The 12983-nt window shown below is 51.3% G+C and overlaps 1 protein-coding gene across 1 annotated transcript in view; it reads right to left on the bottom strand.

Moving 5' to 3' along the window:
- NCOA1 (nuclear receptor coactivator 1) overlaps positions 1-12983 on the bottom strand; it is a 270616-nt gene that overhangs the window by 21098 nt on the left and 236535 nt on the right. Inside the window, 2 exon segments of the mRNA XM_063123721.1 lie at positions 952-1120; positions 10150-10276. Coding sequence (XP_062979791.1) covers positions 952-1120; positions 10150-10276 — 296 coding nt within the window.

Genomic DNA, 12983 nt, shown 5'->3' with positions numbered 1-12983 from the left:
CGATGGCCTTGTTGAACCCTTCCAACTCTGCTATTCTATGATTCTATGATCAGGAAAAACTTCCTGACGGTTAGAGCAGTACGACAATGGAATCAGTTACCTAGGGAGGTTGTGGGCTCTCCCACACTGGAGGCCTTCAAGAGGCAGCTGGACAACCCTCTGTCAGGGACGCTTTAGGGTGGATTCCTGCACTGAGCAGGGGGTTGGACTCGATGGCCTTGTAGGCCCCTTCCAACTCTGCTATTCTATGATTCTATGATTCTATGATCAGGAAAAACGTCCTGACTGTTAGAGCAGTACGACAATGGAATCAGTTCCCTAGGGAGGTGGTGGCCTCTCCCACACTACAGGCCTTCAAGAGGCAGCTGGACAGCCATCTGTCATGGATGCTTTAGGGTGGATTCCTGCACTGAGCAGGGGGTTGGACTTGATGGCCTTGTTGGCCCCTTCCAACTCTGCTATTCTATGATTCTATGATCAGGAAAAACTTCCTGACTGTTAGAGCAGTACGACAATGGAATCAGTTGGCTGGTAAGGTTGTGGGCTCTCCCAGGGATGCTTTAGGGTGGATTCCTGCATTGAGCGGGGGGGTGGGTTGGACTCGATGGCCTTGTAGGCCCCTTCCAACTTGCTATTCTATGATTCTATGATTTAGTGGCGGTAAGAGCTGCCTCTGTTCGTGTGTTTTGTTTGGGGACAGGGCCTGATGGGCGTCTTTTGCTTTGGAAAGGGTAGAAATTAACAGGTGGAGGGAGCTTCCACATAGTTATAGCTACTAGTCCTCATTCAGATGGTATTCTAGTGATGGGATCCCGCTAGCTGCCACTCTCTTAGTGAGAGACGGCAGCGTCGACAGAGGTCCTGGTTGCGTGCAGCTCAAGGCGACGCCTCGCCCTCCGGGGGGGACGTTCCCCGCACGCCCTTCACCCCCACCCTGGGGCCGCTTCCTACCTGGACCAGTTTGTCGATGCCAAGGGCGCGGTCCAGCTCCGCCAGCTCGGTCTCGTCTTTGCCGCTCAGGAAGGACACCAGCTGCTCCAGAAGGGCTTTCTCGTCGTTGCGTCCCTCCGGGGTGGTGGGGGGGCACAGGAGCTCGTCCAGCTGAGAAGTGATGCACTGGCTGTGGGGGCGACAATGCAAACAAGGGAGGTGAGAAGAGGGGGGCGGCTTTGGCTCTCTGCCCGGAGACACAGGAGTGGCTGTGGATGCGCTGAGCCTGTGCCTGGCTGCGACACTGGACTGGATGAGGGCTAATAAAATGAAACTCAATCCAGGCAAGACTGAGATGCTGCTGGTGGGTGGTTCTGCTGACCGGATGGAGGGCGTTCGACCGGTTCTGGACGGGGTCGCACTCCCCCAGGAGGAGCAGGTTCGTAGCTTGGGGTTCTCCTAGGACAGCTTCCTCAACCTGGGGCGCTCCAGATGTGTTGGACTACAACTCCCAGAATGCATTCTGGGAAATGCAGTCCAACACATCTGGAGCGCCCCAGGTTGAGGAAGGCTGTCCTAGAACCATCTCTGTCACTTGAGGCTCAGGTGGCCTCGGTGGCACGGAGGGCCTTCTACCAACTCCGGTTGGTGGCCCAGCTACGCCCCTATCTGGACAGGGATGACCTGGCTTCAGGTGTCCATACTCTGGTAACCTCCAAATTAGATTACTGCAACGCCCTCTACATGGGGCAGCCTTTGAAGACGGTTTGGAAGCTGCAGCTTGTGGACAATGCGGCGGCCAGATTGTAGCTGGAAGAGGGAGGTTTGAGCATACAACACCGATTCTAGCCTGCTTGCATTGGCTGCCTACACGTTTCCGAGCCCAATTCAAGGTGCTGGTTTTAACTTATAAAGCTCTACATGGCTTGGGACCACAATACCTGACGGAATGCCTCTCCCGACATGAACCTACCCGTACACTGCGCTCAACATCTAAGGTCCTCCTCCGAGTGCCTACTCCGAGGGAAGCTCGGAGGATGGCAACAAGGGAGAGGGCCTTTTCGGTGGTGGCCCCCCGACTGTGGAATGATCTCCCCGATGAGGCTCGCCTGGCACCAACACTGTTATCTTTCAGGCACCAGGTCAAGACTTTTCTCTTCTCCCAGGCATTTTGACATTTTAACAGCATTTTAACAGCATTTAACAAGGTTAAGTTTGTTTTTAATGGACCCCAGAACTGTTGCTTTTTAAATGGATGCTGTTGTTTTTATACTGTTTTTATGTTTCTGATGATTTTTTAAATCTTGTATACTTTTTAATGTTCACTATTTTTAACTGTTGCAAACCGCCCAGAGAGCTTCGGCTGTGGGGCGGTATATAAATGTAATAAATAAATAAATAAATGAGGGCAACACTTCTGTACGTGCCCTTCTGCCGATCTACAAATGCTTCTCTCCCGTCGTTTTGGGCTCCGCGTGAGAAACCTCACCGTGTCATCGCATACGAACGGGGTGCAAGGGTTTCAGAAACCCAGGGGCAACATTCACTCCAGGAAGGCCAATGAACAGGACTGGCCAGTGTTTGGGCCATGACCCATGAACACATGGCGAACTGAGTTTGGGGTGATAGATCTCTCCTGCCTACCTGCCCGGTCACTGAGGGCATCCGAGGGCCGGCTCCTGGTGGTTCCTCATGGACCTACGGCCCAATTGGAGTCTACCAGGAGAAGAGCCTTCTGTGTGGTGGTTCCCTTCCTATGGAATTCCCTGCCTCTGTAGGTCAGGCAGGCGCAACGTTGTGTTGCTGCCAGCACCTCCTGAAACGCTGTGTTTTGGGGAAGACTTCCTTGAGTGACTGGCCATGGGCTTATTAGATCTCTGTTTCTTTAAAAAATAGTAACGTTCACATGTTGTTGTTGTTTTTAATTATTTCACTTTTAAAACTTATTGCTCTGAAATCTTGGATGTGGAACGGTATACCAGTATTGTAAATAAATACACAGATCCGGATCTCGTCCAACACTCTCTTTCCATCCGTGGCCCGCCAAACCCGGCTGGCCTTCACTCCAAATGAAAGTGCGCCCTAGAATCCCCCCACGATGACAGTGCAAACCCTGCAGCGTTCTCTCCATTGGCGCACTCACTCAGGGGCCTCTGTTCCCCATCCCAGAAATTCAGGGCTCTCCCCCCCCCCGCCACAAATCTTTTATCCTCTTCATCTCACTTCCTGTCGCTACACTGTCAGCCGCTGGGCATCACGATGTCTCTTGATCTTCTGCCTCTCTCTCCTTTGTACAGCACCCAGGGGGTCACCATAAAATCATCAACAGCAGTTAAGGAAAGTGACGTCTTTAGAAACCAGAACTTGGACCGGCTCGGGAAACGACAGAGCCAGCAGTCCACCGAACCCCCGCCTCGCTCGTGCGCCACGCCGTCCTTCCCACAACCGGCAAGGCTGTTTCCAATCTCCTCTGCGTGAGCGGGTGATAAGGAGACGCGTCCTGTTGACAGGACTAATTGCAATCAATGGGACCACTGGGCCAAAGCGTCACCAGGAGCAAAGCACGTCGGTCTGGCTGGAGAGAGTCAAGAATCCAGAGGAGGGAAGCAGCCAGACGCAGAAGCGTCGGAGGAGTCAGAAAGTCTGCCCATTCAGCTCCAGATGGGCACCAGATGGAAATCACTGGAAGTGAGCTAGTCCAACACGTGGTTGCCAACGCACATGGGATTTTGGGCCGGGGAGGGAGAGAAAGCAGAAACAAAGCCCGCACGTTGGGGGAAGAGAGGCAGATGTAAAGCGAGGCAGGCTTAAAACTAATCCATTACAAGACACAAGTGCCCCCCCCTCCCAGCCCATAAAAAAAACCTCGCTGTGTGTGTGTTATGAATTGTGGGACACACACACACAGACACACATGTTTCTTGTAATGGATTAGCTTGTAATGGACCAGGAGACCTAGCAGGCCGCCTTCCCTTATACACACCCAGAGGACATTTGCGATTGTCAGATGAGGCCCTGCTCGCCATTCCGAGACGGAGAGATTGTCGTCACGGAGAACCTTGACGGCGGGGCCTTCTCCGTAGTGGCACCCACCCTCTGGAAAACCCTCCCTCGTGCGGTTGCGTTCTTCCTCAGGGCTAGCAGCTTCTGCAGACGACTGCACGGATGTTATAAAGCCCTGAGGAAGAATGCAACCGCGTTCGAAACGCATAGGCACCTGGCACTTTAATAAAACTTTTACTAATATTATTGTTGAAGATTACTTGGTTCCACCCTGGCATATTTTTAAAGACCATGAGGCTGCATTCGTCCATATTGATCCAAGCCCCCTCAAATGAGTCGTGCAGCGATGGCAACTGGAAATGCACACTCTTCGAGATCTATCATTTTTCAGTACCCCATTAAGCACTTACCGAAAGGATCATAGAACAGTAGAGTTGGAAAGGGCCTCAAAGGCCATCAAGTCCAACCCCCTGCCGAATGCAGGGATCCACCTCAAACCATCCCATTCGGCCGCCACCGTTGTTGCAAAAACAACAAGCGGTCTTGTGGCGCCTTAAAGGCGAACGGGTTTATTCTGGCACAAACTTTCATGTATTTATAGCCCACTTCACCAGATGCATGGAAGATTATGGAGCCTTTCAGTACCTATATTCAGTGCATGTGGTGGTAGTGGTGGTGAGAATTATAAACAGTGAGGTCAGAAGGAAATTGAAATCAAATGCAGAACGTACCGCCAGTGACAAAAGTACGGCGTATATGCAGCCCTGATCGTGGAGGAGGAAGAGGTCGAATTCCAACCGTTCCCTCCCCAGCCTGCCATTGGCAAACCCACCCAACGCAGGCTGCAACGTGTCACTGCCAGGAAGGCGCTTGAACAGCCAGCAGCTCCAGACAAGGCAAGCAGAAGAGCCTGGCTGCAAATTGCACAGGGAGTTGACACAAGGAAGTTGGATACTGGATCGACCAAGGGTCCATCTAGACCAGCATTCTGTTCACACTGGCCCACCAGCCATCGGCCAGGGATGAACAAGCAGGACATGGTGCACACAGGCTTACGGGAGATAGCACACAACCATCAGGGCTAGTAGCCTTTGAAGAGTGCTCTCATGTCTCCCCTCAATCTTCTCTTCTCCAGGCTAAACATGCCCAGTTCTTTCAGTCTCTCCTCATAGGGCTTTGTTTCCAGGTCCCTGATCCTCCTCGTTGCCCTCCTCTGAAGATGCTTCCTTCCCTCAGTTAGACAGTCCCCCCCAAATAATGTAGCATCATCCTTGTGCTCCTCCCCCACCGACCCCCAAGCCAACACCCAGGGAAAGGACAGAGGAGTCCCAAACAGGCTTCCAAAGGGCTGTCCTATGGTTGCTGCAGCCGGTCTGTGAAGAGCCCTGCCAGCATGGGTCCTCCTTGCAGAAGACCTTCCCAGAAGGAAGGACGCGGCTCCCTCCGGCCTTGCTGGGCATAGATCTCGCAGCAAACAGCCGCCACAGCCCTCTAGGGAAAGCCCTGCTTGACAACAATTGGGACCGTAAGAAGTTTTTTCCATCCAGCTCCGTTTTCGCTTCAAGGCGGCTTGCCAACTGGGGCACAGGGGCACGAGGCCAGGCGCCTGTAACGGGATCCTCTCCCGGTCAGAGCTCACGCGCTGGGTCTCCTCCTGCCCCGGGTCCCCTCCTGGCTCTCCCGAGCAACTCAGCCGTTCCGAAAGAGCTTAGGTGGATTGTAACTGGGGAAGTGAGACAAGGATGGCTGGACAAGGGGTGTGGGGGTGGAGAGGAGAGGAATTCCTGTCCCCCAAAGCACAATTTCCCATTAGTCACCCAAATGTAGGGTGACCCTATGGAAAGGAGGACAAGGCTCCTGTATCTTTAACAGTTATATTATTATTATTATTATTATTATTATTATTATTATTATTTATTTATTTATTTATATAGCACCATCAATGTACATGGTGCTGTACAGAGTAAAACAGTAAATAGCAAGACCCTGCCGCATAGGCTTACAATCTAATAAAATCATAGTAAAACAATAAGGAGGGGAAGAGAATGCAAACAGGTACAGGGTAGGGTAAGCAGGCACAGGGTAGGGAAAAACTAACAGTAGAAAGTAACAGTAGAAGTCTGCACAACATCAAGTTTTAAAAGCTTTAGGAAAAAGAAAAGTTTTTAGTTGAGCTTTAAAAGCTGTGGTTGAACTTGTAGTTCTCAAATGTTCTGGAAGAGCGTTCCAGGCGTAAGGGGCAGCAGACGAAAATGGACGAAGCCGAGCAAGGGAAGTAGAGGCCCTTGGGCAGGCGAGAAACATGGCATCAGAGGAGCGAAGAGCACGAGCGGGGCAATAGTGTGAGATGAGAGAGGAGAGATAGGAAGGAGCTAGACCGTGAAAAGCTTTGAAGGTTAACAGGAGAAGTTTATATTGGATTCTGAAGTGAATTGGAAGCCAATGAAGAGATTTCAGAAGCGGAGTAACATGGTCGGAGCGGCGTGCTAAGAAGATGATCTTTGCGGCAGAGTGGTGAACAGAAACCAACGGGCTGATGTGAGAAGAAGGAAGGCCAGAGAGAAGAAGGTTGCAGTAGTCCAACCGTGAAATAACCAGTGCATGAACAATATGCCCAGTTCTTTCAGTCTCTCCTCATAGGGCTTTGTTTCCAGGTCCCTGATCCTCCTCGTTGCCCTCCTCTGAACACGCTCCCTTCCCTCAGTTAGACAGTCCCCCCCAAATAATGTAGCATCATCCTTGTGCTCCTCCCCCACCGACCCCCAAGCCAACACCCAGGGAAAGGACAGAGGAGTCCCAAACAGGCTTCCAAAGGGCTGTCCTATGGTTGCTGCAGCCGGTCTGTGAAGAGCCCTGCCAGCATGGGTCCTCCTTGCAGAAGAACTTCCCAGAAGGAAGGACGCGGCTCCCTCCGGCCTTGCTGGGCATAGATCTCGCAGCAAACAGCCGCCACAGCCCTCTAGGGAAAGCCCTGCTTGACAACAATTGGGACCGTAAGAAGTTTTTTCCATCCAGCTCCGTTTTCGCTTCAAGGCGGCTTGCCAACTGGGGCACAGGGGCACGAGGCCAGGCGCCTGTAACGGGATCCTCTCCCGGTCAGAGCTCACGCGCTGGGTCTCCTCCTGCCCCGGGTCCCCTCCTGGCTCTCCCGAGCAACTCAGCCGTTCCGAAAGAGCTTAGGTGGATTGTAACTGGGGAAGTGAGACAAGGATGGCTGGACAAGGGGTGTGGGGGTGGAGAGGAGAGGAATTCCTGTCCCCCAAAGCACAATTTCCCATTAGTCACCCAAATGTAGGGTGACCCTATGGAAAGGAGGACAAGGCTCCTGTATCTTTAACAGTTATATTGAAAAGGGATTTTCAGCAGGGGTCATTTGTAGGCATGCAGCGCCTTGTGAAATTCCCTCTTCATCGCAACAGTTAAAGCTGCAGGAATCCTGCCCTCTTGGCCAGATACAAAAGAGGGCAGGGCTCCTGCAGCTTTAACTGTTGCGATGAAGAGGGAATTTCACTAGGCGCGGCATGCCTACAAATGACACCTGCTGAAATTCCCTTTTCTAGACAACTTTTAAAGATACAGGAGCCCTGTCCTCCTTTTCATAGGGTCACCCTAGATGATGTCCACTAGCCATCACAACCCAACGGAGAGGAATGTCCTTCTTTTGCGGGGACAGAGAACGGGGGTGGTGGTGGCTAGCACTAGCACACGCCCTACAAAAGCAGCTTCGTCCCACATCAGACCCACACGAAGCGTGGGCTCTTGTCGCTGCGCCGTGGCCCCGTAAGGATCGATTGCAGTCCAGGTCTTGGCACCCCCCTCAGCCCAGGAGACGAGGGAATCTGAACCCACAACCCCCCCGATCGCACACCTTGTGAGGCCAGGCTCGCGCCGCTGGGAAGCCCCTCTGGGGCACAGCGAGCTTTGACAGGCCTCTGACCTGAAATTCCCTCTTCATCACCACAGTTTAAGCTGCAGGAGCCCTGCCCTCTTTTAAATCTGGTCACTCTAGTATAGCTCCTGCACTAGAGTATAGCTCCTTTCACTAGGTTCCCCATATATTCAAATGGAACCTGCTGAAATTCCCTTTTCTGTGCAACTGTTAAAGATACAGGAGCCCTGTCCTCCTTTTCATAGGGTCACCCTACCCAAATGGTTTTACAGGATTTCCTTTCTCCAGTCCTTTCCTTACCCTCAGGGGTGGGGGTGGGCATTGCAGGACATGGGGCAGTGAAGGTGGGGAAAGTTAGGGTGACCATATGAAAAGGAGGACAGGGCTCCTGTATCTTTAACAGTTGCATAGAAAAGGGAATTTCAGCAGATGTTATTTGTATATATGGAGAACCTGGTGAAATTCCCTCTTCATCACCACAGTTAAAGCTGCAGGAGCTATACTGGAGTGACCAGATTTAAAAGAGGGCAGGACACCTGCAGCTTTAACTGTGGTGATGAAGAGGGAATTTCAACAGGTTCCCCATATATACAAATGACACCTGCTGAAATTCCCTTTTCAATACAACTGTTAAAGATACAGGAGCTCTGTCCTCCTTTTCATATGGTCACTGTAGGAAAGTGAGCATGGATTGCAGCTGTGGCGTGAGAGGAGCACATTCCCAACCACTCAAGGCCACAAGTCAGATATTTGTTCATGAAAGCAGCGGTCCGGGTTTTCTTTCTTTTCTTTCGCAGCTTTAAGACACTAGATCAGCCTTCCTCAACCTGGGGCGCTCCAGATGTGTTGGACTGCATCTCCCAGAATGCCCCAGCCAGCAGCTGGCTGGGGCAATTTGGGAGTTGTAGTCCAACACATCTGGAGCGCCCCAGGTTGAGGAAGGCTGCACTAGATGGAGCAGTTTTAAACCGATGGCACCACGAAACACCTCCCTCCCCTCCACTGAAAAGTCTAGTTATAAGTACAGACAAGAAAGGGCCCCTGAGATGGAAAGGGCCCCACTTAAAACATCTCCAAGAAGCGGCCAGTCAATTGCTGCCACGTCACACTGTTGGCTCATATTCAGCTTGGATAAGGGGAATAAAAGTCATGATTTCCTTCTGCCTGCGAGCAAGAGGGATTGTCTTTCCAAAGAGGGCACTTGCCACCTGCAGGTTTTTAATCATGGCTCATATTAAAGTTTAAAAAAAGCAAAAAAGCAGAAGAATCACTTGGAACGTTGCATTGCTCTTCAAAGAAAGCCCTTGGCCTGCGCTGACCGGGCCCCTCCTCAGCAACCGCGCCCGAGCTCAAGAGGTTTTGCAAACTGCAAATGCAGTTGGACCGCATCAGCTGAGAGCAAACTGGCAGCCTCCTCGGGGCCACAAGTGCCAGACTTCCAGGAAGCTCCTGGCTGACCATCAATGCACTGCCACCCGCAGCAAATGTCCTGGTTGTTTCTGCAGCCCAACTGGGCTGATATGGCTGAGATTCTCTTGTTTCTGCCTGGCTTTGCGTGGGAGTCCAGCTCCCCTGTGTCCCAGTTAAACAACCCCCCTACAGTGATCCATGCTCTGATCACCTCTCGTTTGGATTACTGCAATGCGTTATACGCGGGGCTGCCTTTGAAAACGGTCCGGAAGCTTCAGCTGGTACAAAACAGGGCAGCCTGGTTACTAACAGGGACTGGCCGGCGAGACCACATCACACCAGTCCTTTTACAACTTCATTGGCTGCCAGTCCAGGTCCGGGCCCGATTCAAAGTGCTGGTATTGACATTTAAAGCCCTAAACAGCTTGGGGCCAGGCTATCTGAAGGAACGCCTCCTCCCATATGTACCTGCCCGGACCCTAAGGTCATCCTCAGGGGTCCTTCTCCGTGAGCCCCTGCCAAAGGAAGTGAGGCAGGTGGCTACCAGGAGCAGGGCCTTCTCCGCTGTGGCACCCCGGCTGTGGAATGAGCTCCCTAAGGAGGTTCGCTTGGCACCTACATTATATGCCTTTAGACGCCGGGTGAAGACCTTTTTATTCTCCCAGCATTTTAACAGTCTATAAATAAATTTTAACTTGGTGTTTTAAATTTGTAATTTTGCATTGCTGCTGTTTTTATCTGGTTGAGCTTTTAGATTGTATTTTATATTATGGTTTTATACTGTTGTTTTACACTTTGAATGGTTTTAATTTTTGTGAACCGCCCAGAGAGCTCCGGCTATTGGGCGGTATGGAAATGAAATGAAATAAATAAATACATAAATACATAAATAAAGAAAGAAAGACTCCCATACTCACTCGTCCGGTTTGCTCATCGGTCCTCGGTTGATGGAGGCCATGGAGTTGTCTGCCCACGGGTTCTGCTCCGCCATCGCCGGCTGCCCAAATGGATGGTCTGCGACCGGCAGTTCCAGGTCGGGCAATCCTGAGGAAGGAAGGAGGGAGGGGAGAAAAAGTCACAGGTCGTGCTGTGCCCTAGTCTCCCTTGGCCATGTGGTGGGCCAAAGGCAGAGCACATGCCTGAGGCCAGTGGACAGGGGGAATGGGCTATCGAGCTCCATCGCACCAGCGACTTATCGCACACTCGCCATGCCTGGTACGCGATAAGTCCGCTAGAGAGCTTCAGCTGTGGAACGGTATATAAATGTAATAAATAAAATAATAAATATGTGGATTTGCAGCGTGGTACTCATGTGACGCCGCCCCTGTCCTGCATTCATCTCGCCTCTTCCCTGCCTTGTTGCGTTTTATTTTGGTGCGGGGAAAGTCTGGATTATTTTCCCCTCTCGCTTTTTCCCTTGTTGGGGGCGTGTGCTAGTGGAGTCTTGTTGATGAAAGGGGAGGGTGGGGTGGTTCTCCTCCACCAGCACTGTCGTTGTAGGGACTTGTTAGTTGGTTGAATGGGCTTTTTAGTGCTCCAACCCCCCCCCCCTTTCATTGCCTGCAGAAACGGAGCCCAGATGAAACCTTAAAAGTAATTGCTGGATAACAAAGCCCACGCCCATCAGAGTACCACAACCAATGAACTGGAGGAGGAAGGAGAAGGGGCGGGGTGGAGTGGAACAGCAAACAACAGAAACCACACGTGAAAGGGACCGTGTGTGAAGGAACCCTTGATGCGCTTATGAAATGGAGGTAAAAAACGTGAAGACAAACCAGAGGAAATAGGTGTGATGGATCCCATCGTTTAAGACTAGCCCGAAAACAACGTAGCAGAGGGCCACCTGCCATTCCAAGCACGGCCTGATCTAACCACAGCCCCTTATGATGGCTGGTAGTTCAAACACGAGGCAGCTGTGGGCCAGGAGCACAGCCTTACCGCCAGGCACGAATGGACAATACGGGCCACTTTCACGCCCCAAAGAGAACGGCAGCACACCATCCGAGAGCATGAAGCACCCCAGGATCCCGTGGGGGGGGGGGGAGGAGTCCTCTGGAGTTACTGCCTTGCATGGTGCTACACTGGTGCGTTTTAACGTCACAACTAGCCCAAGCAATCAATGGCCTTCAGCCCGATTCAAAGCGCCAGTTAACGCTCAGTAGGTCCTGGGGCGCAGTGTGGGACAATGCGTCTGAAAGTGGCAGGGACACCCTCTGTGCTGGGCTGAGGTTCAAGCCTGTTAGAGGCAAGACCCTTTGACCTGGAAACACTGCCTGAGAATCTTCTGGGTTCAAGGGTGTGGTGGTGGTTCTATGGCGGTGAAGGAAAGGCACTCTGTACATATATAATAATAATACAGGAGTGTAAGGCTTATAACACGAGATCTACCAGGCTGATTTGGCTCATTTTTATAATAATAATAATAATAATAATAATAATAATAATAATAATAATAATTTTATTTGTTACCCGCCTCTCCCTCTGGATCGAGGCAGGGTACAACACAAATAAAAACACCATAAAATACATACAACTAATTCAAACGTTTAAAACCAGTGCATCATTAAAAGCAGCACACCATTAAAAAAAGGCATCTTAAAATTCAACTGGGTAGGCCTGCCGCCAGAAGAGATCAGTCTTTATGTCTTTCTTAAATTCTGGAAGACTGGTAAGTTGACGAATCTCTCCCGGCAGGCCATTCCAAAATCTGGGAGCGGCAGAGTAAAAGGTCCTCTGGGTAATAGTTGTCAGCCTTGTTTTTGTTGGCTGGAGTGAATTCTTCCCAGAGGACCTGAGTGTGTGGGAGAAGGCGATCCCGCAGGTCGCCTGGACCCAAACCATGTTGGGCTTTAAAGGTGATAACCAACACTTTATACTTCGCCCGGAAACTAATTGGCAGCCTGTGAAGAGAATTTAGGGCTGAAGCTTGAGCAGGGTGGACATACAGAAAATTTTGAAAGTTCAAAAAAGTTCAAAGTTAGAGCTTTAATGGCCAAACAGTGTGTTTCCACGTCCTGCCCAGGAGCCTGAGACTGTCGGGGAACTACAGCTTCCATGTAGCTCAGGCACGCAGGGAGAAAAACCCAAAGTCAGGGCCTTGGGATTTGTGAGCCAAGACCGCTCTCAAAGTGGCCATATTGGCGGCACGGGTGGCGGTGGTAGAAGTGGTGGCAGCGGACGCTCTGAAGCAGTGTCAGTGGATGAAAAGAAGCGGCCCTAGGAAAAGCTGGGTTTTAAAATGTGGGGAAAGAGGGAAGAAGTTGGACCGGACACCTGAGGGGAAGAAGCAAATGTCGGTCAGCGGTGACGGGAGTGAGGAAGCGAGGGCCAAAAGTCTTCGGTTGCGTTGAAGGAAAATAACCTCCACACAGCTTCCTTTAACTTGAGCCTGTTATTCCGTGTCCTTCTCGATCCTCCCAGAGTGCAGGACACGGAATAACGGGCTCAAGTTAAAGGAAGCCAGATTCCAGCTGGACATCAGGAAAAACTTCCTGACTGTTAAGAGCAGTACGACAATGGAACCAGTTCCCTAGGGAGGTTGTGGGCTCTCCCACCCTAGAGGCCTTCAAGAGAGATGCTTTAGGGATGCTGTCAGGGATGCTTTAGGGTGGATTCCTGCCTTGAGCAGGGGGTTGGACTCGATGGCCTTGTAGGCCCCTTCCAACTCTGCTGTTCTATGATTCTATGATTTGCCCTCAGACTACTAGTGTCCATGGCGAAATGGGTTTTTCGTTAGTAGTAGTAATAATAA

The sequence above is a fragment of the Elgaria multicarinata genome, chromosome 4, assembly GCF_023053635.1.
Source record: "Elgaria multicarinata webbii isolate HBS135686 ecotype San Diego chromosome 4, rElgMul1.1.pri, whole genome shotgun sequence".
NCBI classification, from domain to species: Eukaryota; Metazoa; Chordata; class Lepidosauria; order Squamata; family Anguidae; genus Elgaria; species Elgaria multicarinata.
Note: the sequence above shows the minus strand (reverse complement) of the source record. Positions and strands in the feature narration are given on the sequence as shown.